Below are 23,534 nucleotides of genomic sequence, written 5' to 3'. Positions count from 1 at the left end.
GTGCAGTTTGGCCAAATTGATCCTTGCACCAATAAATTGAAAATCCAATCCAATCCTTGGCCTTACAACCCGATCCGATTATCTTGTATCACTTCCGACGCATCCTTTTATGTTTATTTTTCTTAAAAATGACTCTAGTTCATAGTATCAGTCAGTGGATAGTGCCAGTGCTTCCACGCCACATACTGTATCGTGTTGTTCTGATGGGGACGGATGTTTGTGCTATTGACAACTGTCCAGTTGGCTTTCTGGGTGCAGTGCCATCATCCTGGACCATTGGACCAGCACATGGGAGATCCTTGGCTCCAGGTCGGATCCTGAAACATCAGAGGTTCAGGATCCGATCAGTAGGCTCAGAGGCTTGTTAACGCCTCAATATCCTGAGAATTGAATCGCCCCAAGAAAAAAACTAACTTTCAAATGAACAAGCACACACAAATCCAGAAATATATACAAAAATGCAATGCCACATCAGGCAAAATACCCAATGAGGTGACTGAGAAAAAGATGGCCATAACAAATATGGATGTCATATATATTTCGCACATTGAAGGTTTTCGGTAATCTCATGACAAATGCAAAAATCACAAAATATTGCAAGGAGAAATTCTGGGACCTTTGAAAAAAGTATTGGCCACAGTATTTATACCGACCCATTTCGATTTTTGGTTCCTATTCCCTGGTGAGTAAACCTAATGCCAGTCGAAGAACGTCTATACCCGAGCAAACAAACAACACGATAACAAGACCTAAGACACTGGTGACCATAAGAAATTAAAATGGCACTAAAATAGATAAGGTCAGTATTTTGGTTCAAAAACCATTGTCACCACTGAAAAATTTTGAGGGAACGAAAGCATCAAGGTAATCAGTTTGGCAATGAAATAAAAACTTTTTCATTTTAATGCCAGTTTGACGCATACCCGCTCATGAAATCTTAGCTAGAATTGCGTTTTCGCAAAAGTTATTTCAGTTGAGATTCTCCATAAGTGAGATTGTGGGAAGTTCGACGATTTTTTTTTGTCTCCAATAGATTGCCTTGGTGTTTGGGGTTTTTAAAAAGGTGAAGAATATGACACATAATCCTCTCTTGGGAATGTGTTGGCAGTTTTTTTCTTTGACAAGAAAAACATCAGAAAGCATGACGAGATGTTGTCAAGAGTGAAATGTAGTTGTGTTTTTTCTGACTTCTTTCTTGCCTAAGAAAAAAATTGCCACTCATCTCTAAAAAGGGTTAATACTATGACTGTTAAAACGAAAAAATAATGATAAAAATGAACAGCAATGACAAACATTCTTGTGCTCCATTTGGGATCGAGACAGGCCTGTAGACAGAAATTTCATTTGGAGAGGGGACGACTTCATTTCGGAGGGGGGGGGCCCAAGTTGCCCCCTCGCTATGCACTTATAGTCCGTTTCAGGTTAACTTTGCACTGCAGAGAAAGGTAGAGAGTGTATTCCTTCGCCACAAAATACAGTTCCCATATATCGGAGGCTTACGATGATCATTTATGCAGAATATTTCAATTTTTTGAATGATTGAAAATGATAGTGTTCAACAAATATTCATTATGACAAAAAATAGTGTTCTGAATCGATCTTTATTCGTTTAAGAATTTTAAAATAGAAAAAAAAATGATCACCATTATGCGTTAAAAAAAGATTTTTCTCAGTGAGATTGGCGATAATCAACTATACCTTACCGCGACTGCGCATCGATACATCGGTTGAAAGGTTTTCATTGTCATAGCAACGTGTGATGCGGTTCCCTCATAGCTTCCCTTTCACTGCAAAGTTAATCTGAAACGAACTATAGATAGAGATTGAAAATATAACATCCTTCTCAACCAGATACTGGATTGAAATAATAAAAATCAGGAATGAGAAAACCTGGAACTCTCTTTCAAATATTGATAATGAATAGAGCCCGGATTATATGCACTTAAAAATGTTAAAATATGTGCTATCTTTACACACATCCATATTTTTTATGGTTACCTTTTTTCAACCACCTCGTTAGGCAATTTGCCTACTATGGCCATTGTGTTTGTATTTAAAAATCCCCAAAAAAAATTTTTAAATTCGAAAATATATACCAAAAAGGAGAAAATATGCGTTAACAAAATCACTATGCAAAAAGAAAAAACAAATTTGTTTTTAAAATGCATATTTTCTGTTTGTTAGTGCATATTAATTTACAAAAAAATATCACCACATATGCATATATAGTCCACCGATCATGAGAAGAACACTGGCTACGTCACGTCGGACGATTCTATTATTTACTTTTAGGTAAAGCAACTGCCCATCGAGAATAGCGCAATGGCAACGGCGCTTTCCCGTATGGCGTCTTTTGCGCTATTTTGGCCTCTTAGAAATTTCACTAAAAGCGCCACGGCAGTGCTCTCGATAACATCGTCATCGCAGTGTTTTTGTTGCGTAAACACAGGCTGTTCGACAATGTCATCTTCAGGCATTGTCGCATTAGATTCACAAAAATAAGATCTGGTTGAAATTTTCAAGAATTTACGTGGTAGGGCCTCAGAAAAATCACTTGGCCCGGGAAAGCCTTTGATGCTCTTAAGACGGCCCGGCTGCTCGAGCACTTACGGCACATTATGTTAATACATAAAATTTATTTTTTATTCCGCAGAAGGGATCGAAAACTCCTGCCTTTCTTTAATAATCAGTTCCATGCATCAAGCTGAAGCTGAACACTGCTCGTATAAAACATTTTCGACCACGGCCCCGAGATGGATTAGCTACTACACCGCACACCAACTCCGGTCATATATCGCTATACGGCAATTTCCAACCAGTGGAGTTGAGTGGGAAATGAATGCTCCATCCATCGGTGGTCGCCCTAGGCTCCGTAGGTAAAGAACTTGCTTCGAATGTCCTATGCCCGGATTCGAACCCATGGACCTTGATGGTAACCTTCATAGTGGCAGATGAGCTGAAGACGAAGGATGGGCTGACAAAATACAGCCTATAGGAGAATTCTTTTCTTTTTTCTTTTTTTTTTTTCACACGGTAAATTCAGAGTGGACGGCTGGTGAGAGATACCAGCCAGGATTCCTGCTGCAGCATGAGAGGACCATTCTTTCGATGCCCTTAAGCATGGCCCCCACATCTTGCAGCCGGGCTCTCAGATTGGGATCTTCGATGGGTCACTCTAAAATGAATTTATCGTTGTAAAAAATGATTAGAATCATCCAGGACCCCAGGGCTGGATCCCTGTCAGCCCTGCCCTTGGGGGGACATGCCCTTAAGGTGGCTGCAGACGTAACTGCAAACTTGACAAGCAGGTATGCTCAATCTTTTTATTTGTCACTACTGCATTTGTCACCTATTTAAAAAGCCCATATGAGTAGCTCCTGTGGAGAAAGTGAAAAAAGACGATGATATGGCTATAAGAGAAGGTAAACAGAAGAAGAATGGCTAATTGCTAGCAGGTGGCATTCTCTTGGTGCGGTATAGAAATTAAACCGAAGAAAATACCATATACAGTGGTAATAAATTATTATTATATTAATAATACTCATTTTGTATTAAATTATTAATTTAAAGTAATTTTACTCCCTTCATTACTAAATGATCACTACTCCCTTCGAATTTTTTTCTGTATCAAATATTTTAGTTAAAAATATTAAATTTAATAAAAATTCAAATTTTTTAAATTAAAAAATTTAATTTAATTCCAAAATTTGTAACAATTTCCGAGTACATCAATTAACAAACGCCAATTCAAAAAGCGCAGCTCACTCAAGTGTGAAGACAAGACTTTCCAGCAGCAAATTCCAATATTCCAAATGAAATGTTCCAAATAACTGAATGTAACATACTGGGAAAATGGTATGTACGATACAATGTATAACAAACAAACAAAAAGTGTCATAAGAGCTAATGGCTCAATTCCACTGCTGCGCTCAAAATAAAAGCAGATTATTACTAGTGATCTCAGGGGGGTGACTTCACCATTACACGATAACCAGCTGTAAAAAAAAGTAATGGCAGCCTAGGAGCCTAAGGAAATAATTACAGTGGACTGTGTGAGGAAAAATCGCATATGGAAGAAAATGGCAGACCGTTGCCAACCAGGAACAAAAACACTAAAGAAAAAAGGGATTATACTGTAGCTGTTCTGTACTGAAACAAAAAAAAAGACAGATTTGGTTTAACCCTCCATCAGGTGCAATGCGTCTGGCAGGCACATCATAAACTTTTTTTACATTGGACATTTTATATTGTGACAGGATAGGTATATGGCGCAGAACATTTATTCGGTGTATGGCAGAAGACTTGCTGAAAGGGATATCATGCTCCTTGCCAAATCTTTTATTCCATGTCAGTCCATTTGGATGAAAAACTGAGTTTAGTTACCCTTATGGGTGCCAAGACTTCAAGTTACAACCCGATGCATAACACGGGGGGATTTTTTTTACTTCTCACCTTCTCCTCCCCCCTCATTCTTTCTCCTCTGCAGTAATAATCCAGGTTATATTCCTGAATAATCCAACAGGAATCCACACATGCTTTATATCCACTGAATTGAATGGACGTTGCACTTGTACTACTTAATTAAAGTTGTGGAGATGAAGATGAAAGTAAGAAGGGGAAAAAGAAACAAGATTCGAACTGTTAACCTGTAGATTGTCATTTATGCCTGGTCTACTCCCTGCTACCTAACTATGGATGGTAACAAGAGTCCGAATTTATCAATTCTTGAACATCCACTTGTCACTAATGCTCATGTGCTCTCGGAATGGACACACACAGAAGTAACGTCATTTCTTGTTCTGCCGTACACTGAAAAAATGTCCTGCGGATTATATGTACCCACAGCATAAAAATATAACAGCCTAGACCAGATACAAGATTGGGATTGAAAATGAAGCAACATATTATAAAATGAACAATGGGTTGTAAATAAAACATGTATGGTACAATGAGACGAACAAAGAAAAAAAGCTTCAAACTTCAACTGATTCAATTGTTCAAATGCTGCGCTGTTCAACACAAAAGCAAATTATTACCAGCGACCTCTAGGCATGACTTCACTTTCAGATGCTGACAATACAAATCCTTGTTGATACAATACAAACAACAGTGAAAAAGGAAATGTCAAACCTAGAAACCAAAGTAAACAATATAATTGCCTACAGAAAAAAAATTTACGGAAAAAAATGACTGACCAGGAAGAAAAGCACCAATAGACTAAAAAAAATGAAATTGCCAATAAAAGTCACCAAAGGAAAATTGTATTGCACTGCAGCTGTTCTGGTGGAGATTCTGTAAGCGAGGTTGTGACCATTTTTTTTTTGTCTTACATTTTTTTTTTGGATTACATTTGTGCTTTGTTTTTTCAAATTTTCTTTTTTTTTCATTGGTGACAAGAATGTTTTTCAAGCCAATGTGCTATCCATATCTATTTTAGTGCCATTTCTAATTCTTATCACCAGTGTTCTAGGTTATCGTGAATTTTTGGATTTTTTTCATGGATGAAAATTCTTTAATTTAGACGAAAAACGCTTCAGTGTTTGACAGCAGTTAGCCTGGAGAACAGCTATAGTATAATTCCTTTTTGGTGAGAAAAACATCTGAAAGCATGACGCGAAGTCACCAAGAGTCGAACAGAGTCATGCTTTCACCCACAACAAAGGAAACAAAAAAACGAACAGCGATAAAAATATTAGTCCAAATAAGAGATTGGGAATTGAAAATGAAGCTGCATATTTTAAATATACGGGTTATAAATGAATACATGATTTCCAAATAACTCAGTTATTCTGGTGCCACTCCGATTCTTATTATCACCAACGTTGTAGGCCTCGTTAGCGTGAAGTCCATTTTTAATTGGTTGTTACATCATAGAGACTTGTGTCATGCGTCTGGGTTCTTGTATAGTTGAAATATGTATATAATTGTACCAACATAGTGAAATGCTAAAGATCTGAAAGCAGGACTGAATTACTACCATGTTTTAAAGCAGAGAATTCTGCATTGTTCTGCAACGAGCCCTCAGCTGAATGAAAATGTTCTGTGATAAAAATTCATTTATAGTGTTTTCCATGCAAAAAAATTTTTTTTATTAAAATTATCTTTTCTGTGACGTACATTGCAGATTTTGGCATGTTCTGCTTTGGAGCTACTATATGCAAACGTTCCGAGACTAAAATCTGTTTATTTGGTGTTTTCTTCAAAGTAACTATCCTGTGGAATTATGGATTTTGTTCTTACGAAGATGTAAATGCAGATTACAAGCCTTTTATCATGTCACACCCTCCAGTGCCTTCGTTTGTTGCTCGCTGTACTGAGAGAGAGACCTTGAGCAAATTATTTATCCTTGGAAAAAGGGGAAAGTCAAATTTTGCAAGATCAGGAGAATAAGCTGGTTATGGAAATATCAGAATGTGATGTTTTGACAGGTAATCTGGCACCAGAAGGGACTTGCGAGGTGGAAAATTATTGTGATGGAGCATCAATGAAATAACCTTCCAAAAATCTTTTCTTACTTCTCACCAAATCATGCAGATGTGTAGTGATTCACAGGTCCGTCCTGGCAACACCATCTATAGCAGAAGACCTCAGCATGAAGCTTGTGATGCCACTGAAGACGGTCACGTCTCACCTATAGCCATTGGATATAGCAGGCCAAAGCATGCGTCATCTTTGCCCTTTTTTGTAGTATATCCAAGGGCTATATGTGAGATGACCTTCAATGACAGAAGTTTCGAGCGGAGGCCTTTTATAGGTGGTGTTGCTCCTGGTGTCAGATTACCTGTCAAAACATCACATTCCAATACTTTGACAACCAGCTTAGTCCTCCCTAATCTTACTCCATGTGGCTTTTTCCTTAGGTAAAAAATTTACTTAACGGGCAATGACTCTCAGGTTCTAAAAAAGTGCAGCAAGCAGCGACGAAGGCACTGTAGAGTGTGGCATAAAAAGGCTTGCAATCTGCATTTACACGAAAATGAATTACATTAAAAATAAATTCCACAAAAAGAAAAAAAATTACAGTAGACTCGCTAATCTGGCATATATCAGACCAATATGTGGGTCATTCCATTTCAAATCACCCGGCAAAATGCCAAAATGACACCCATAGTCTCCGATTTCAATGATTTTTTTTTTATTTGTTGCATTTACCATCCTTATTAACCGTATGAAATATTATGTGCATATCTCTATAACTTTTTGAGAAAACAAATGTTGAAATTTATCAAAAACTGATGCAGATGACATTTCCGAGGCTCAATTTTTAAGCGGCATTGTTTGAGGAAAATAAATCATAACTGTTTCAATTTTCAATATATTCAAGTGAAATTTTCACTAAAGTGTTCACAAAAACACACAGAATATGAATAAAAATAATACATACACTTGCATTTGAAATTTACATGCAAAAAAATTATGTAAACTTTGTTTTTGTGGAATTTTTCGTTAGAAAAAATACAATTTTTCAAACGTATTTTTAGACCAGAGGCACAGCAGTTACCAAAACAACTTTTATTTTAAATTTCTCCTATATATATGAAGTAAAATACTGGAGAAAAAAAATAATGGTTTTTTGACCGTTAATATGTTTATTCTGGCTCGCAACACAAAATTCATCGAAATAAGACTGGATCGTTCTGATTTCAAATCATTCAACTAGATACTGAAATGCAACCCATCATCCCAGATTCCAATTATTATTTTTTATTTATTGCTTCTACCATGCTTGTTGACCATGCAAAGTTTCATGTACATATCTCAAAAACATTTTGAGAAAAAAAATGTTTTCTAACCTGACGAATGACGTCTCTTAGGCTAACCCCATTCAAGCAATATTATTTGTGAAAATATATCATAACTTTGCAGATTTTCAATATATTCAAATGAAATTTCCACTAAAATGCTCACAAAAAAATGTAGATTATGACTAGGAAAAAAAATTTAAACCTTTGCATTAAAAAATTAGATTGCAAAAAAATCGTTGAAATTTAATTTTTGATTCTTTTTATAATAAAAACACAATGGCTCACCTTTGCTTTTTCATTTACAAAAGCTCTCCTGTTTTTCTCACGGCATATCCAGTGACATTGAACTGTTTTTTTTCCTTGTTCCCATTTCTTAAAGCAGGGGCCAGAGTTAAAATTTGCCCCTGTTGTAATGGGTAAATTGAGTCTTATTTCTAATTAACTTTATCAAAATATTCATATTTTCTTTCTGTTTAATATCTTCATTATGGTAAGTGTGCTTTGAGATTCATTTTCTGGTAATTCTTCAAAAACTTTACAAACATTTGATTTTAAAGTATTGTAAGCAGATGCAACTTTTCTTTTGGCATTGTTTGACTTGCACTGTGGAGCTACCGTATGAAGTTTAATTGGTGACTCTTCTATGTTCTGTAGAGATGAATTTATTTCTTTAAGTGCTTCTTGTTTAATAATTGGCATTTTTCCAAGTTACTTCTCTACATTACTATCACTGTTCATCTCTTCACAGTATTCAGTTTCTTCATTTAATTTATTGTTGTTTATATTCACTGTCTCTACAGGCATGGCATATTTTTCGCCCTGGAATTGATTTTGTACAACCGTTTATTTCATTTATACATGAAAAATACAAGTTTACTATCCTTAAACCTTTTGTTATTTTTTTTCTTATGACATTTTAAAGGATTAAAGCATGCTTCCGGATATATTTCATACTTTGAGAAAAAAGCTCTATGATGCTTAAACACACAGTAGATAAATGTTCAGAACTTGCTCCATTCCTCAATATTGATGTCCGATGGGTCCAATGATGTAATGGGTAACAGATTTTACACTTTTGCATAACACTTTTTATGACAGTCAGATCCAGTTTTTTTTTCCAACACTATAAATTTCAAGTGTCTTTTCTGACATTTTCCTTTATTTCCAAAATGATATAAAATATTTAGCTCAAATGGAAATTGTGTTATCATAAGAAAAATTTGCTAACCCTGGAGTAGGCTACTTTATGGAGCACATTCTCTGTCTTCAGCAAGATCATAATTGAGACTTGCATCATTGGATAGGGGGGGGGGGCAGTTTAGTTCCAACACTTTTGTTTTAGTTTTCATAATGAAGCAGCAGCAGTGACTTTATCATCACCTGCTGGGATGATAAAGTCTTATAATTAAATAAGACACCAGCTGCCCTCTGAAGGACAAAGACCAGTGTGCCATAGTTTATATCTTCACAGAAGCTATTATTATTTTTTACAATCATCATCACAACAAGAAACATCACATCTTATATATCACCACCAGGCATTATATACATTAGGTTTTCAATTCTACTCTCTTCCATCTGCCTCAGCTACAACAATTAGGTTGTAGCTGATAATTTCATTCTTTGTGATTTAATGCCTCATATTCTGGCTTTTTATCAGCAATTTTAAATTATTTCTTGGGAAAAATATGTAGAGGCTTGTGTTAAATATTATAATGTAGATTTTTTTTCACACAAGTATAACCATTTCATATTTATCATATACATTAAATATATGTTTACTAAAATATATGCTGTAAAAATCAAAGTAATTAAAAAAAAAAATTTAACACTGTTGTGGTAAAATAACTTTATAATTAATCACGTTAAAAAACTTCAAAAATTAATCTATATATATGATTAATATTATCTGGATTTATCAAATACAAAATAATTCTTTATGCAAAAATATATCAGATGGCAAAAGTTTGTCTTTGTTGCATCATAAGAAATATTTATGGATCAATTAAAAGTGAAATTAATTATTTGGAATTTGAACACTTCTAAGAATCTGAGTAACTTTGAGAAGTAACTGAGAAGTAACTAAGTGAAATAACACTTCTTTAATTTGAAAAATTATTTTATTCCCTCAAAACCTTTTTTTTCACCAACTCCCATTTGTACATTACATTAACATTTCTAATTATTTCATTAATTCATTTAATCCTAGAATATTAAAATTTATTAATTGTTTTGAATTATTGCATTAACTACTCATGAAACTTAATTTAATGAATAATATAGTATATAATAAACTGTAATAAATGTATAAGCGTACATGAAAAATAAAATATAAATTTCTTTTTACTAAGCATGAATCATTATATTAATTCAAAATGTACAAATATAATTAATGTAGTCATATAAGTACAATTGTTTTGTTACTCAAATGTATTAACTGTCAAAATAATGTTTACTTTTCTAGTCTTCTTAATATATTAATAGGATTAAATTTAAATAAAATTGAAAATTCATGCTGTGCATCCAAAAAAAAGTGTTTAAAAAATTGTGTCAAAAATAAATAAAATTTAAATGACTTTTTCCCTCTAAGGTTTACATTTTTTCTATTCATAATCTGCATTTTTTTGTGAGCATTTTAGTGGAAATTTCATTTGTATATATTGAAAATCTGCAAAGTTATGATATATTTTCACAAATAATATTGCTTGAATGGGGTTAGCCTAAGAGACGTCATTCGTGAGGTTAGAAAACATTTTTTCTCTCAAAAAGTTTTAGAGATATGTACATGAAACTTTGCATGGTCAACAAGCATGGTAGAAGCAATAAATAAAAAATAATAATTGGAATCTGGGACGATGGGTTGCATTTCAGTATCTAGTTGAATGATTTGAAATCTGAACGACCCAGTCTTATTTTGATGAATTTTGTGTTGCGAGCCAGAATAAACATATTAACGGTCAAAAAACCATTATTTTTTTTCTCCAGTATTTTACTTCATATATATAGGAGAAATTTAAAATAAAAGTTGTTTTGGTAACTGCTGTGCCTCTGGTCTAAAAATACGTTTGAAAAATTGTATTTTTTCTAACGAAAAATTCCACAAAAACAAAGTTTACATAATTTTTTTGCATGTAAATTTCAAATGCAAGTGTATGTATTATTTTTATTCATATTCTGTGTGTTTTTGTGAACACTTTAGTGAAAATTTCACTTGAATATATTGAAAATTGAAACAGTTATGATTTATTTTCTCAAACAATGCCGCTTAAAAATTGAGCCTCGGAAATGTCATCTGCATCAGTTTTTGATAAATTTCAACATTTTTTTTCTCAAAAAGTTTTAGAGATATGCAAATAATATTTCACACGGTTAATAAGGATGGTAAATGCAACAAATAAAAAAAAAATCATTGAAATCGGAGACTATGGGTGTCATGGCTGGGTGATTTGACATGGAATGACCCTCGTGCCAGATTACTGGAAGTTGATTGAAAAAGCCCATTTAAATTATATAAACTCCAGTGAAAAGACATGCAGTGATATGTTTTGTTTTTCTATGGTCTCGAAGAAAAGCAGCCTAAAAAACGCTGGGTCACTTGATGAGCCGGACTAGTGCAAGGGTCTATTATCAAGAGTCTACATGACAAATATGTGGGATGAATAATCATAGTCATAATGGTCAGCTTGATTTCAGTGAAGAATGGGAATTCAAGTAGGCTTCCTTGAAAATACCGGAAGGAACGGGATAATATTTATAAAAACAAGTCACAAAGGCCGAAAGTACAGGAAAATGTGAGGATGTCCCAGAAAAACAGGTTATATAGTCACCTTGAAAAATCAAATTTTTATTTGTATGATGGTATTTTCTTGGCAGCGAAATATTTTGTCCGGTGACAAACTGCAGATTTTTCGAGTCTTGGGAATTGGCTTCTATGGAGTTTGTAAAATACAATTAAAAGGATTTCTTGGCTATTTTGCTCAAGAATTTCTTGTATTGCGATGCAACAAATGATGTCTCGCTCAGAATTTCAGCTTTCATTTTACTAATACCATCTAATCTATTTTTCAGGATTATTTATGCTCACGATGCCATTCAGGCTTCATAGAAGAACTTGCTCAACCTCCTCCAGAGCCCAGAAGGTATACAAATTAGTAATCTTAATCAGAGGAATTAAGCTTTCCTTAAGATACCAGTTTGTAAAACATGAATGCTTCACCAAAAGAAACACACACACACAAAAACCACCAACACAAATTTACAATTTACGCTCGATTTGAATGAGTTTAATTAATACTCTTTTATATTATACATTTTATACTTCTGACTGTTTTCAACAAAAAGATGTGGTTTTAATGCACTGTGGATAACACATATACATACATTGTTCTAATACAATGGTTCTAATGAGTAGAGACCTCTGCTCTTCTGGAGATGTTTCTTTGATAATATCTTAATAACGTGTCTTTAACAATAGAACAACCACAACTGTCATTTTGATGTTTTTCTATCTTCTCGCTTGATTTTTATGATCAACCGGATTGTTCAGAATGTTGAAATTTCAAGATGTTCCTTAAAATTGTTAATTACTCTGTCCAACTATCATAAATTAAAAAAAAAATTGACTAGACCTTCACCGGTCAATTTCACAGGTAACGTTATAGGCACTTTCTTAGCCTCGAACAACAAATATTTTGTCAAATCGCGACATCAAATTTACACTAATATAGATATGCTCACTTCAGCTAATTGAACACATCCTTAATGGTAGACTATTTACAAAAGAAAAATATATTAATATAGCCAAAAATGAAGTGATGCAAATCATTGTAATTAATCAATACTTGTTGAAATGTGAAACAATAATACTACCCTGGTAGGTATAATAATAAAAGATCGAGAAGAAATTTCATGTGAAATTCAACAATTACCCCTTCATATGAAATATGTTACGTTACATTTTGTGTCTTCTGGGTAAGAAAAAGGAAAATATTCTACTACTTTCAGTGTATTGAAATATTGAAGTAAATATTCTCAAAGTGAGAATATATACTTCAATATTTCAATACATTGAAGGATATATTGTCAAAGTGAGAAAAAATTTCTGAAACCAGCGAGTTTTGCAATGAAATAAAGTACTATAGTTGAGCTTAGAGACCCATATTTGATCAGGAATCAGAATTTTGCTGATGACAACAACATGCGCTACTGTACCAGGAAAAAGACAGCGATATCAGGTTCCACTACGCAGTAACAAAACTTCAATGCATAAAATGTGTTTCTGATGTAATACAAATACAAATACCACATAATACATGAAGGTATTGGAAAGTGTGTTGTGCGAAAATTGCAATTATGATATGTGTGTCCCAAGAGTTACATAAAATGTTAAAAATAAAAGCTAATAAAAATTTATTTGAAAAACTCAGAATTTTTTATGTTCTGTCACTTCCCTATATACAGTTGAATCCCATTATAACACACTTCAAGAGACAGGAGAAATCACTTCATTATAACAGAATTTTGTTATAAAGAAATTCCAGGTTTTTGCATTGTTCCTATGTAAACTTATCTGGGGGATTAGAAAAGTTTTCGTTAAAAATATATTTTTTCGCTATAACGGTATTCGACTGTATATGTTACTGCCAAAGCCCAAAGTTTGGCACTTCATGAACTGGCCAGCCCAACTGGCCCCCTGGCCAATGTTTGAATTTTAGGTTGTTGTTGGGCTTTGGTTGGTCCCTATATATCAATCCCTATATCCTTACATACGGATCGCTAAGATTTCAATATTCAAATTCCTTTGATTGTTAGGGGGTTGCCATAGCTAACCATAATAATTATGGTTAACTATGGCTAATTACAAATGGCCATAATTATCACAAAAAATACTCCATGGCGATGGCCTGGAATCATAGGGATACAAAGTGGCTGACAAAAGACCAAATTTCGGATATTGGCCTGGTTAACTGGGCTGGCCAGTTCACAAAGAGGCCAACTTTTGGCTTTGGCAGTGATATGTATAAAAATATGCACACACATTCATACCTACATTTATTAAACATTAATCAAAACCCAATGAAAATCGAGATTTTATATTGAAAATGAACCTCCGGTCATTTTGACTGGTACCGGTTCTTCTAGGTAGAACCAAATGTCGGTCCGTCTAATATTAATGAAATTCTCAAAATTCATCTGAGTCTCTCCAAGATTTTTTGTAATAACTAGTAATTCATAGAAGTTTGATTATTTCTCACAAATGAGACAATCCTAGTCTCATTGAGAAATGACTCTTCTTTGATTGAAACTTTGATCCAGTTAATATCAGACTTTTGTGTGTGCGTGCACGTGCTCCAACTTTCCAGATTTGCCTAGCAATGCTGGATTTCGCAACATTTACACATTTACAGGACTTCTGGATTACGAATTCATATTGCCGGGTTCCAATTATCGTCATCAATGGCAAATGGTGGCACTATACTTAACAAGCATTACATTACACAGAAACAAACTTCACGTCAGATTCACAACAGGTACACACACACACACACACACACATTCCAACGTGTACCAATCTTTTAGAAGTTCCACAGGAATGTGGGCGAGGTGCATGCATGGTTTAGTAGTAATTGTTGCTACCGACATGAATAAAAATAAATAAAAAGAAGGTATAGTGAAATCTTGATATAAAGATGCTCTCCAGACCAAGAAAAAATACAGTTGTAGAGGGATTAATCGTTATATGGAGTATTGTCGTAGCTGGGTTTCACTGTATTGGATTAGCCGTTATCTGCTAAAACTGTTTTTTTTTTCTTTGGAAAGCAACTGCCGTTAACATGAAAATCTCTTGCGACATCGCATCACCTTAACTAGAGGTTGTACCCATGCCGGTGGTCAAAGCCATCTATATTTATGAACATAAACAAACATGGCATTCAAAGGTGTTTTTTTTGTAAATGTTTGATCAAAAGATGTCTGGTAGATAAATTCAATAGGTCTTACTATGCAGACCATATTTCATAGCAAAAATTATAGAAAATCAGGATCTATATACCAGGAAATGTGGGACATCGCCAGTTGTGGGCACAATTCCTAATTTATTGCTAAAAATTGCTGATTAGCAGGAAATTGGGTGTTTTTATAAACCTTTGTTATTTAGAATGATTTCATGGAAAAAAAAGTTTAATATAACGAAAAAATGTCCAGTAAATATATCAAATTCAAGGAAGCATCGTTGAAAAAAAAAATGTCGGACAGCAAATGATGAGAGATGAAAAATATGATAATATCCTGCAAAATATTGGTAATATATGGTCATCTCATGCAGGGCCGCAACTAGGATTTTTGTCACCCGGGGCAAACATGATTTTGCTGCAATCACAACTTTGGAATTTGATAATGATGTTCTTTGTTCCCACCTAAAATTGCCACCTCAGGCAGTTCCTTCTACCCCCCCCCTTCCCGTTCCAACCCTGCCTTATGTATTTGCTTTTTATTTGGTTCTTATTATGGCCATAAAAAATTTGGCAAAGTAAAATCCAACGTTTGCTGGATTTTTGTAAGGAAGTAACAGGACTTTTACTTTCTGAAGGTTGGTATGAATGAATGCCAGAACTTTGCCACACTGGACTTATCCCGTTGCCGATATCTCTTCCAGCCCAGCTTCGTGGCAGAGTCCAGAACATTTTATTTTGTGTTGAAAAATAAATAACATGCAAAATTTTTACTACATATTTCCCCCGGACAATTGAGTACTGTTATGATAAACTAATTTTGTGGTGATTACAGATGAGATGGGGTTGGGAGTTGGAGAAAAGTTCCAGGGTTTAGTTAAGATGGATGAATGTACACATATTAGGGTGGAGGTATATTTTAAAAGCAATTTGGAGGGGGGGGGGGCATGCCACCTCATCTGTTATCTGACATTTGTCGTATATACACAGGATACAAAAAAAAAAACGAAATGAAAATTTCATTGTGAAATGTAAAATATATCCATCAGAGTGAGTCGTCTCGCTTAACACCTTATTGGCGAGCAAATGGGTTTGATAACTTGCACACTAGAAGCCAGCATCAGTTTTATTGGGTTGAGTTCATTCGCAGCGGTGGATTTGATGAAAATATACAAAATAGAAATATTGTGTAGGGGAATATATGCAATTAGTGATCACCCGTGCCATCTCGCTTAGCACCTTATTCGGTGAGCAACATGAATACGACAATATGAGTATGCACATGGGTTGTGGACATGAAATGCATGAAGAACTTGAATAGAGTAAGCAGAAATGCACATATACATTCATATACATATATATAACTGCCAGGCTGAGTTGTCTCGCTCTAAACTTAATTTGTTGAACAATGTGGGATTAGTTTAAATGGGGGATTATCTGGATAGAGCCTTAGCTAAGGATTAGCTTCGGTCTTGTTTTGGTTGACTCTCTCTGGCTGGTTATATTTATTAAAGAAAAAAATAAATATATATAAAATAAAAACTATATGTAATGGTTATTATGAAACCATTCATGTCCTTCTGCCTAGCACACCTGCTAGAAGAGTTGAATGGAGGACACTTGTGGTCATCACATTTACACCATTGTTACGGGAATGTTAAAAATTCTTGTTCGGGTCCCGTTAGTATGTGCTATATCTTGTACATGTAATAGTTATGTATTAGTAGTGGCAGTCATGTGGATATGATTTTTGTTGTTGTTTTTATCTATTTCTGTTTTTTCCCTTAGTTTTGTAAAATATAAAACATTATTTCGTAAATCTGGTGGAAAGATTTTTTTGTTTTTCGTTGGCGTGCATATATTTGACAAGGCTTGTAATCCTTGCTGCTGTGTTTTTGTTTTTGATTATTTGAGTGAACCATTGTTTTCTATTGTTTTCGGAATATTTGTACATGTGTAGATGCTTTGTAAATTTGCACTCTGTGGCATAGTGAACTGGAGTACCCACCATGCCGCAGGCATATTTGTCTGTTCTGCGGCATTTCCGTTCGTGTAGATATATAGGGAATGGACCAGGTCCTGTTATGAAGATAGTCACCTCCCTATTCCAGTTTAGTGTGTTGCATGTGACTCGGGACAATTTCGTGCACTCTTCTAGCTGTTGTTCCTTGGTCCCAAATTTGCTGCCATTTGTGGAGGATTGCTTGTTTAAGTTTTCGCTTCAGGAATGTTAGTGGGAAAGGGGTATCAAGTTTATTGTCACATTTGAATGCAGCTTTGGCTAGAGAGACTGCTCTCTCGTTTCCAAGATTACCTACGTGGGCCTTGGTCAAACCTAGGAAAATTTTTGGGTTATCTAATAGACGCCGCCTCAATACACGTACTATTGTGTTTGTATTTGTTGGATCTAGAAGTGCTTGAAGGGAGGAGCGGCTATCAGTTATTATTAAAACTTGTTCATCTGCTACCATTGTGTATTGTGCAGCTGCTTCTATTACATAATAATTCTCTTGAAACTTGCCACGTTCGCTTTTCTGTATTGTTTGTGTATACACAATAGGCTGCCCCAATGCCTTCATTGGTTTTGGAGCCATCTGTTTATATGTGGGTGTTTGCTAGTTTTATATCATGGCCTTCAATCAAAATTTGATTTTGGATAGTTGAGCAGTAGGGGGTTGGTGGTGCCAGCCATGCTCTCATGCTTCAAAGTTATTCTGGTCAAATCTAGAAGTTCTGGTTGAATGTTTTTCCTGAACCTAACTGTTTGTATAGACTGCTTTCATTTGGAGCTTTAGGTATAGTGGGCACTTGCCTGTGATCACGTGGAGTCTGAGTGTGACTGTTGTGTCATAGGCCCGGTGGTGATTGTTAAAAGAAATTTCTCTGTGCTCTATCTAGGGCGTGTTGTATTTTTTTTGTTTGGATGTTTATACCAAGCTGTGGCACTATGTGGCATATCTTGACTACCGTCTTGTAGATGGCATGCCTAATGCTTTGTGAGATGCCCCAGGATTTGCCTGTTATTTTAGTTAGTTTAGAATGGAAGCCAGTCGCTTTGAATTTTCATTCATTGATGTGTGCTTCCCAGCCGAGGTATTTTTGAATGGTTACGCCTAAATATTTGAGATTGTTTACACATTTAATATTTTTACCATTAATTCTAATCCTAGGGGGATATTTATTTTTTTGTGAAACAGAGAAATTGTGTTTTTCTGTTGAGATTTTGAGGTTATGTTCGTTAAGCCAGTTCGAAAATTCATTAAGGATTTTAGTTGCCTTTGTTGCTAGCTGTGATACATTAACTGACACAGCTAGCAACACTATCACAAAGGCAGATGCCCATATCCAGGCAAGACTTGATTGGCCACAAGATTCCACAAAGCCAGCCTGCTACACGAACCCTGTAGACAGCCAAAACCTTGTTTTATCTGGAGTTATGATTAAGACATGTCTATTTGCTAGGAGGTCCGAAAACATTGATTTAATGTCGTTAGGGGAGAGGAGCTTTAGACAGTTCTTGGTTGATTGAAGAATAGGTCAGGTTGTTAAAAGCTCCTTTAATATTGATACTTATAAAAGCAACATCTCCAGTTTTTTGCTCTTGAATTAGTTTATTTTAGAGAGTATTAGGTTGAAGGCATCTTCTATAGAATTGCCTGACCTAAAAGCCGAATTGAAGGTTAGAGTTATAATTTTGGGATTCCAAGTGGAAGTTGAGTCTGAGTCAAAATTTTTTTTAGACATTTACCTCCTACTGGCAAAAGTGTTATTGGGCGGTATAAGTCAATTACATCTGTTTTTTTTCAAATCTGGTTTTTGAAAGAGTTTTACTTGCCCTATCTTAAAGATGTTGGTCTGAAGGTTGGCAGGTCTGTAATATAGTTAACTTTCTTCATAAACCTCTGCTTTGGGTATAATCCTAAGGGACATATGAATTGGAATGTATTTGTTTTTAGTTTTTGTGGTGTTTTAACTTCAGTCAGGTGTTCTTTCATTGATGGATAATTTATTTTCTTTTCAGCAACAGCTATTACAATTCTGCGGATACAGTTTCCTTCATCACCGATTCTGTAAGATATTTTATGTCCCAAAATATTATTTCAAAATGTTTGTTATATTCTTTTTTTTTAATTTGTGTGATTCCAAACAGTTTTTTATGCGCAAAATGTGTACCAAATTTTATAGTCTGTAAGTCAAGGCAGTCATACAACAAATATTTTTCTCGATAAAAAAGAACAAAAGTATTAAATTACAATATTTCAACTGAAACATTAATATCCGTACAAGCGAGAAAAAAAATTCACTTAAAGCATTTTGTTGACCATGAGCACAATGAGAAGGTGCTATAGAGATGCCAATGACTCACTATGAGATCCTCCAGTGTGTCCTCAAGTGTCGCATAAACAAATGATGTAAGGTGACCTCATAGGAAAAAGCCACATGTATTGAGATATGGCAAACTCGGAGGCCAAGCAACAGGTCCCGTACGTCCATAGTAGTCGATTGATTTTGGCAAAGGTAGTATGCTGCAGACAATGCCTCATCTGACATTGCTGTTATCCACTGTGCTAAGCGCTCATTGCCATCTGCTCGACCGCAAATCAGATGCATATCAGCATATTCCCAAAGCCTCCTAGGTGTACTAGTAGTATCTAGGAGGCTTTTTGGTATTCCTCATACGTGTAGTCAGCCATCACAATACTCATTGAAACAGACAACTGCTACACATGCCTACTATTACAATAGTGCTAATTTACATCCTCCGCAGCTCATGATCTTAGCCCAGCGCATTCGTTTCACAACACTGCTTACATCAGATATGGTGAGTGAACCCACGATTGCATTTAGCAATCAACTGACATCCACCTTTTGTCTCCTCTGGACTCAGAGCCTGCATGTTTTTTTTAGATTTTCACCCTCTTGATTGAAATTGGAATTTTTGTTCCTCTTGATGCCTACTAACAACCCTCTGAGTTTGTCAGTCCATTAACTTAACACCCTATATAGTTGCTTCCTTGAATAAAGAGTCGTGTACAGGAGCTTTAAATTTCAGATTTTTTATTCCCATGTGGATTTTCTCCCCTCCAGTTACATACTGGAAATTATGGAACTTTCGCGGCTATCTGCTGGCATTTAAAGACAGCGCCATAAATTCACCTTTTTCCTACAAGATTGAAAATGCATATTTTTTTAAAAAATCATAAAAGATTGAAGCACCCATTTAAATTGTAAAACATTTTTTGAGATTGTTCAGAAAAAAAAAATCGAACCTGTAAGAACTCTATCCACAGTTTTGTCATATAGCTATTATATGGTAGTCACCATTTCGCATCATGAAAATCACGGGTGTGTACTCAGAATCAGCTTTTGGAAGGGCATAAGGATTTCTTCCACAGAAAATTGTGGGTCACTAACATTCAGAAAGAATTTTAAGGTAACAGATAGTATAAGAATGTATTTTTTTTTCCAGTATTTTTTAATTTTCTAAATATTTTTTTTAATTTTTTTATTATATTGTGCGCAGTAGCCCAGGTCGATGAGATACTCACCTAAAATACCAAAGGGTGTTTAGAGATGTCGTGAGTTCGATACCCGGTTCCTCCTTGTCAGAAAACTTTCCTGACACAGGGGTACAACAGAAAAGTTGACATGACCACAGAAAAAATTGCTACCACAGAGAATCCCCCATCAAGGGGTTAGCACACCAACCTCTCGATGATATAAAAACAAGCCTGCCATTCTGAATTGGCAATAAATTGTAGGTCCCGGGGTCTAATTAGCCCTCATGTACTAAAATGATGAAATTTTCATTTTAATTTTTATCTTCTTAAGGGGGTCATGCACCCCAAGGTTTGGAACCCGCAATTGCGCAGTGGTAATCAGCTAAAAATACGATTTTCTAAGATTTTCCAATTTTGAGTTGGTTATTTCTTTGAAAAACGGCTCTGGTTGTTACAATGATTGCCCACACCTACAACACAAATGTGTATACGTTAGATTTCAAATCCAATCATTACCAATTTGGAGCATAGATGCAGGTCCGCAACTGGGGGGTGGGTGTAGTAACCTAGGCTCTAGACTAGAGGGGGCGCAAATTCCCCCTTTATAACTGCTTCTTTACATTACACAGGGATGCCAAAATGCATGCTTGCCCCATTTGGGTAAGGATCTAGTTGCGGCCCTAGATAGATGACACCACCTACTGAACACAAAACACGCTAAATGCTGGACACAAGCACACTGTTAAGTTTCACTAACACAAATCTGACATACAATGCTCCCATATTCAGGTGTGAAAATATGTAGCAATTGAAAGTTGACAGATCAGAGTGGTGGACCAGCAGGGAGAGAAAATGAAATCATTCTACCAGGATATCTCTTCGCAGGATTTATATAAATAGGGAATCAGAAGATAAGTGTCTGAGATAGAATCTCACACTTGCTTTAAATTTAATTAGAAAATAGTATTTATAGAGCTATGAATTTTTTTTAACGAAATGGAAAATCAACCAGAAGGGAATTTATATATTGATTTATTAGTAAATATATAAATGTGTGCCTCTAACTTTTAGTTACAGAGGATCCTGCTTATAACATTTTTCAATAAAACTATCATAAAAAATGTTTTAAGTAGGAAAACACTTCAAACAGGAAATCTTAATGAGAATTATTTACAGTTAGGACCATGAAAATAAGTCGTACTAAATGAAAAAATATTCTAAATGGGAATGTGTTATAAACGGGATCGACTATATTTGTTTTAAATTTATTGCATGTTCATTAAATTCCATGTCTAATTCTCAGTGCTAATGGGCTGCCTTCTTTGAAAGCTTTTTCCTACTAGTAGATATAGTGAATGATCCATATGGATAGAACATGTTTTTAGAAATGAATTATTTGATTCATAGAGATACCTCTTTCTCCTACCCACAGAACATGTCCCGCCGCTCTGTCTCAACAAAGAAATATAAGCAGGTGATCAAAGACCCGGGGTCATGCTGGAAAAAATTCATAGATATACCAGTGAATTATGGGGGGGGGGGGGAAGACCATACTTTTTTTCAAGATTAATTTTTTCGTGAGGGACCCATTTTCACTCAAAAAAGATCCAGAGTTTTCAAGTAACCTGGGTTTTGAGACCCAGGTAAATTTTTTTTTTTTTTTTTTGAATGACAGCTGAATCATGAAAGTCTAGAAGCTTTTCATTGTACACTGCTCAAAACAATTAGGGGAGCAAGCAAAAAAGTGAAGAAAAACGTGCGAGACAGCCACGTATTGGCATACAATGGATAGTACACGCGTATCAATGCGCAATACACAAAAGACGTAAAAAAATTTAGAATTAAGCTTTAATTCTTTGAAAATATGGAAAAAACATGTTTAAATGTATGTTTAAAACATACTGTTTAGACATGATGCATGAGTTTTAATAGGGTGTGTGGTCTCCTCAAACAGCTAAGACTGCTGCACACCTGTTTGCCATGGATGCGATGAGGTTATCGATCAGATTTTGGGGAATACTGTTCCACTCCTCAAGAAGTGCAATCTGCAAGTCTCGGCCAGTAACAGGCGGCCTTGGTTGCGCAGCAGTGCGTCGTCCGAGCATGTCCCAAACATGCTCGATTGGATTCAGGTCAGGAGAGCACGCTGGCCATTCCATACGCTGTATTGTTTCAGCTTCAAGCATGTTCTCCACCAGACGAGCTCTATGCGGTCGGGCATTATCATCCTGGAAAACAAAGGAATCTCCAATGGCTCCAGTGTAAGGGATGACATGAGGTCGCAGTATCTCGTCTGCATACCTTCGGGCCGTCAAAGTGCCATTCCGAATGATATGCAGGTCCGTACGTCCGCCTATGCTGATTCCACCCTATACCATCCAACCAGCTCGTCTGCATTGTGACCTTTCACAAACGAATGCGGGTTTATTTCGAGTGCCCCTGTCCCTCCATACCAGAACACGTCGGGTGTCACACTCCAGACTGAATCGGGACTCGTCTGTAAACAGCACTTGGCTCCAATCATATTGTTCCCAATCTCAATGTTCAGCAGCCCATCTTCTTCGGGTTGCACGGTGGCGTGGGATCAACGGAATGCAGACCATTGGCCTACGTGAATAGAGCCCTCCCTCATGAAGCCGATTACGTACTGTTTGGCTGGACACCCTTCGTCCTGTTGCCGAGAGCAACCGTCTTTGCAGCTGCGTAGCATTCTCTGTTCTGTTTCGACAGGTTGTTAACCGTATATACCGGTCATCAGTTGCTGTAGTGGCGCGTGGCCGACCTTGCCCTGGTCGACGTCTAACATTTCCTGTTTCTTGGAATCGATTCCACAGCCTTGCAACAACACTTCTGGCGACGCCAACAGCGTCCGCGACACTACGTTGTGTTTGCCCGGATTCCAGTCTGCCTATAACACGCCATGCCATGGATTCCAGTAAATCACGTTGTTGAGACATCCTCAAGTCACCTTGTCTCAAAAAACAATACTGCGCAATCGAATTTCACAGTTATGGCAGTAAAACAGACGTTTCTGCAACATCCCGATTTCTGCCCTTATCTCCTTTTTCTGGTTTTTGACGTCATGAACTTTGATTTGCATATGAAGCTTTCTTCTTCCGTTTCCTGCCAGGCTTTAAATTATGGATGATTCATTTTATGTTACTTATCGGTATACATCTTTGCATAATTTTGTTAAAACCATGTGCTCCCCTAATTGTTTTGAGCAGTGTAGTTTGATATTTCTTGTATTTTAAAACAATCATCATATTTAATTTATTTTGACCTTGTTCATTCAAATATGTCTTTCACTTGTGTGTCTTTTAAACTCATTTAAAAAA

At 35.7% G+C, this 23,534-nt stretch overlaps 1 protein-coding gene across 2 annotated transcripts in view; it reads left to right on the top strand.

Annotated features, from left to right (window-relative positions):
- LOC149086274 (E3 ubiquitin-protein ligase RNF126-B-like) overlaps window positions 1–23,534 on the top strand; it is a 57,016-nt gene that overhangs the window by 2,245 nt on the left and 31,237 nt on the right. For both annotated transcript variants that reach the window (XM_089232303.1, XM_089232302.1), the window contains exons 2-3: window positions 11,814–11,884; window positions 18,717–18,765. In XM_089232303.1, the coding sequence (XP_089088429.1) occupies window positions 11,814–11,884; window positions 18,717–18,765 (120 nt within the window). The remainder of the gene's footprint in view (window positions 1–11,813; window positions 11,885–18,716; window positions 18,766–23,534) is intronic.

The sequence above is a fragment of the Pholcus phalangioides genome, unplaced genomic scaffold (assembly GCF_987345545.1).
Source record: "Pholcus phalangioides strain wild (caught in Gottingen) unplaced genomic scaffold, Ppha-v1.0 ptg000005l_1, whole genome shotgun sequence".
Classification (NCBI taxonomy): domain Eukaryota; kingdom Metazoa; phylum Arthropoda; class Arachnida; order Araneae; family Pholcidae; genus Pholcus; species Pholcus phalangioides.
Note: the sequence above shows the minus strand (reverse complement) of the source record. Positions and strands in the feature narration are given on the sequence as shown.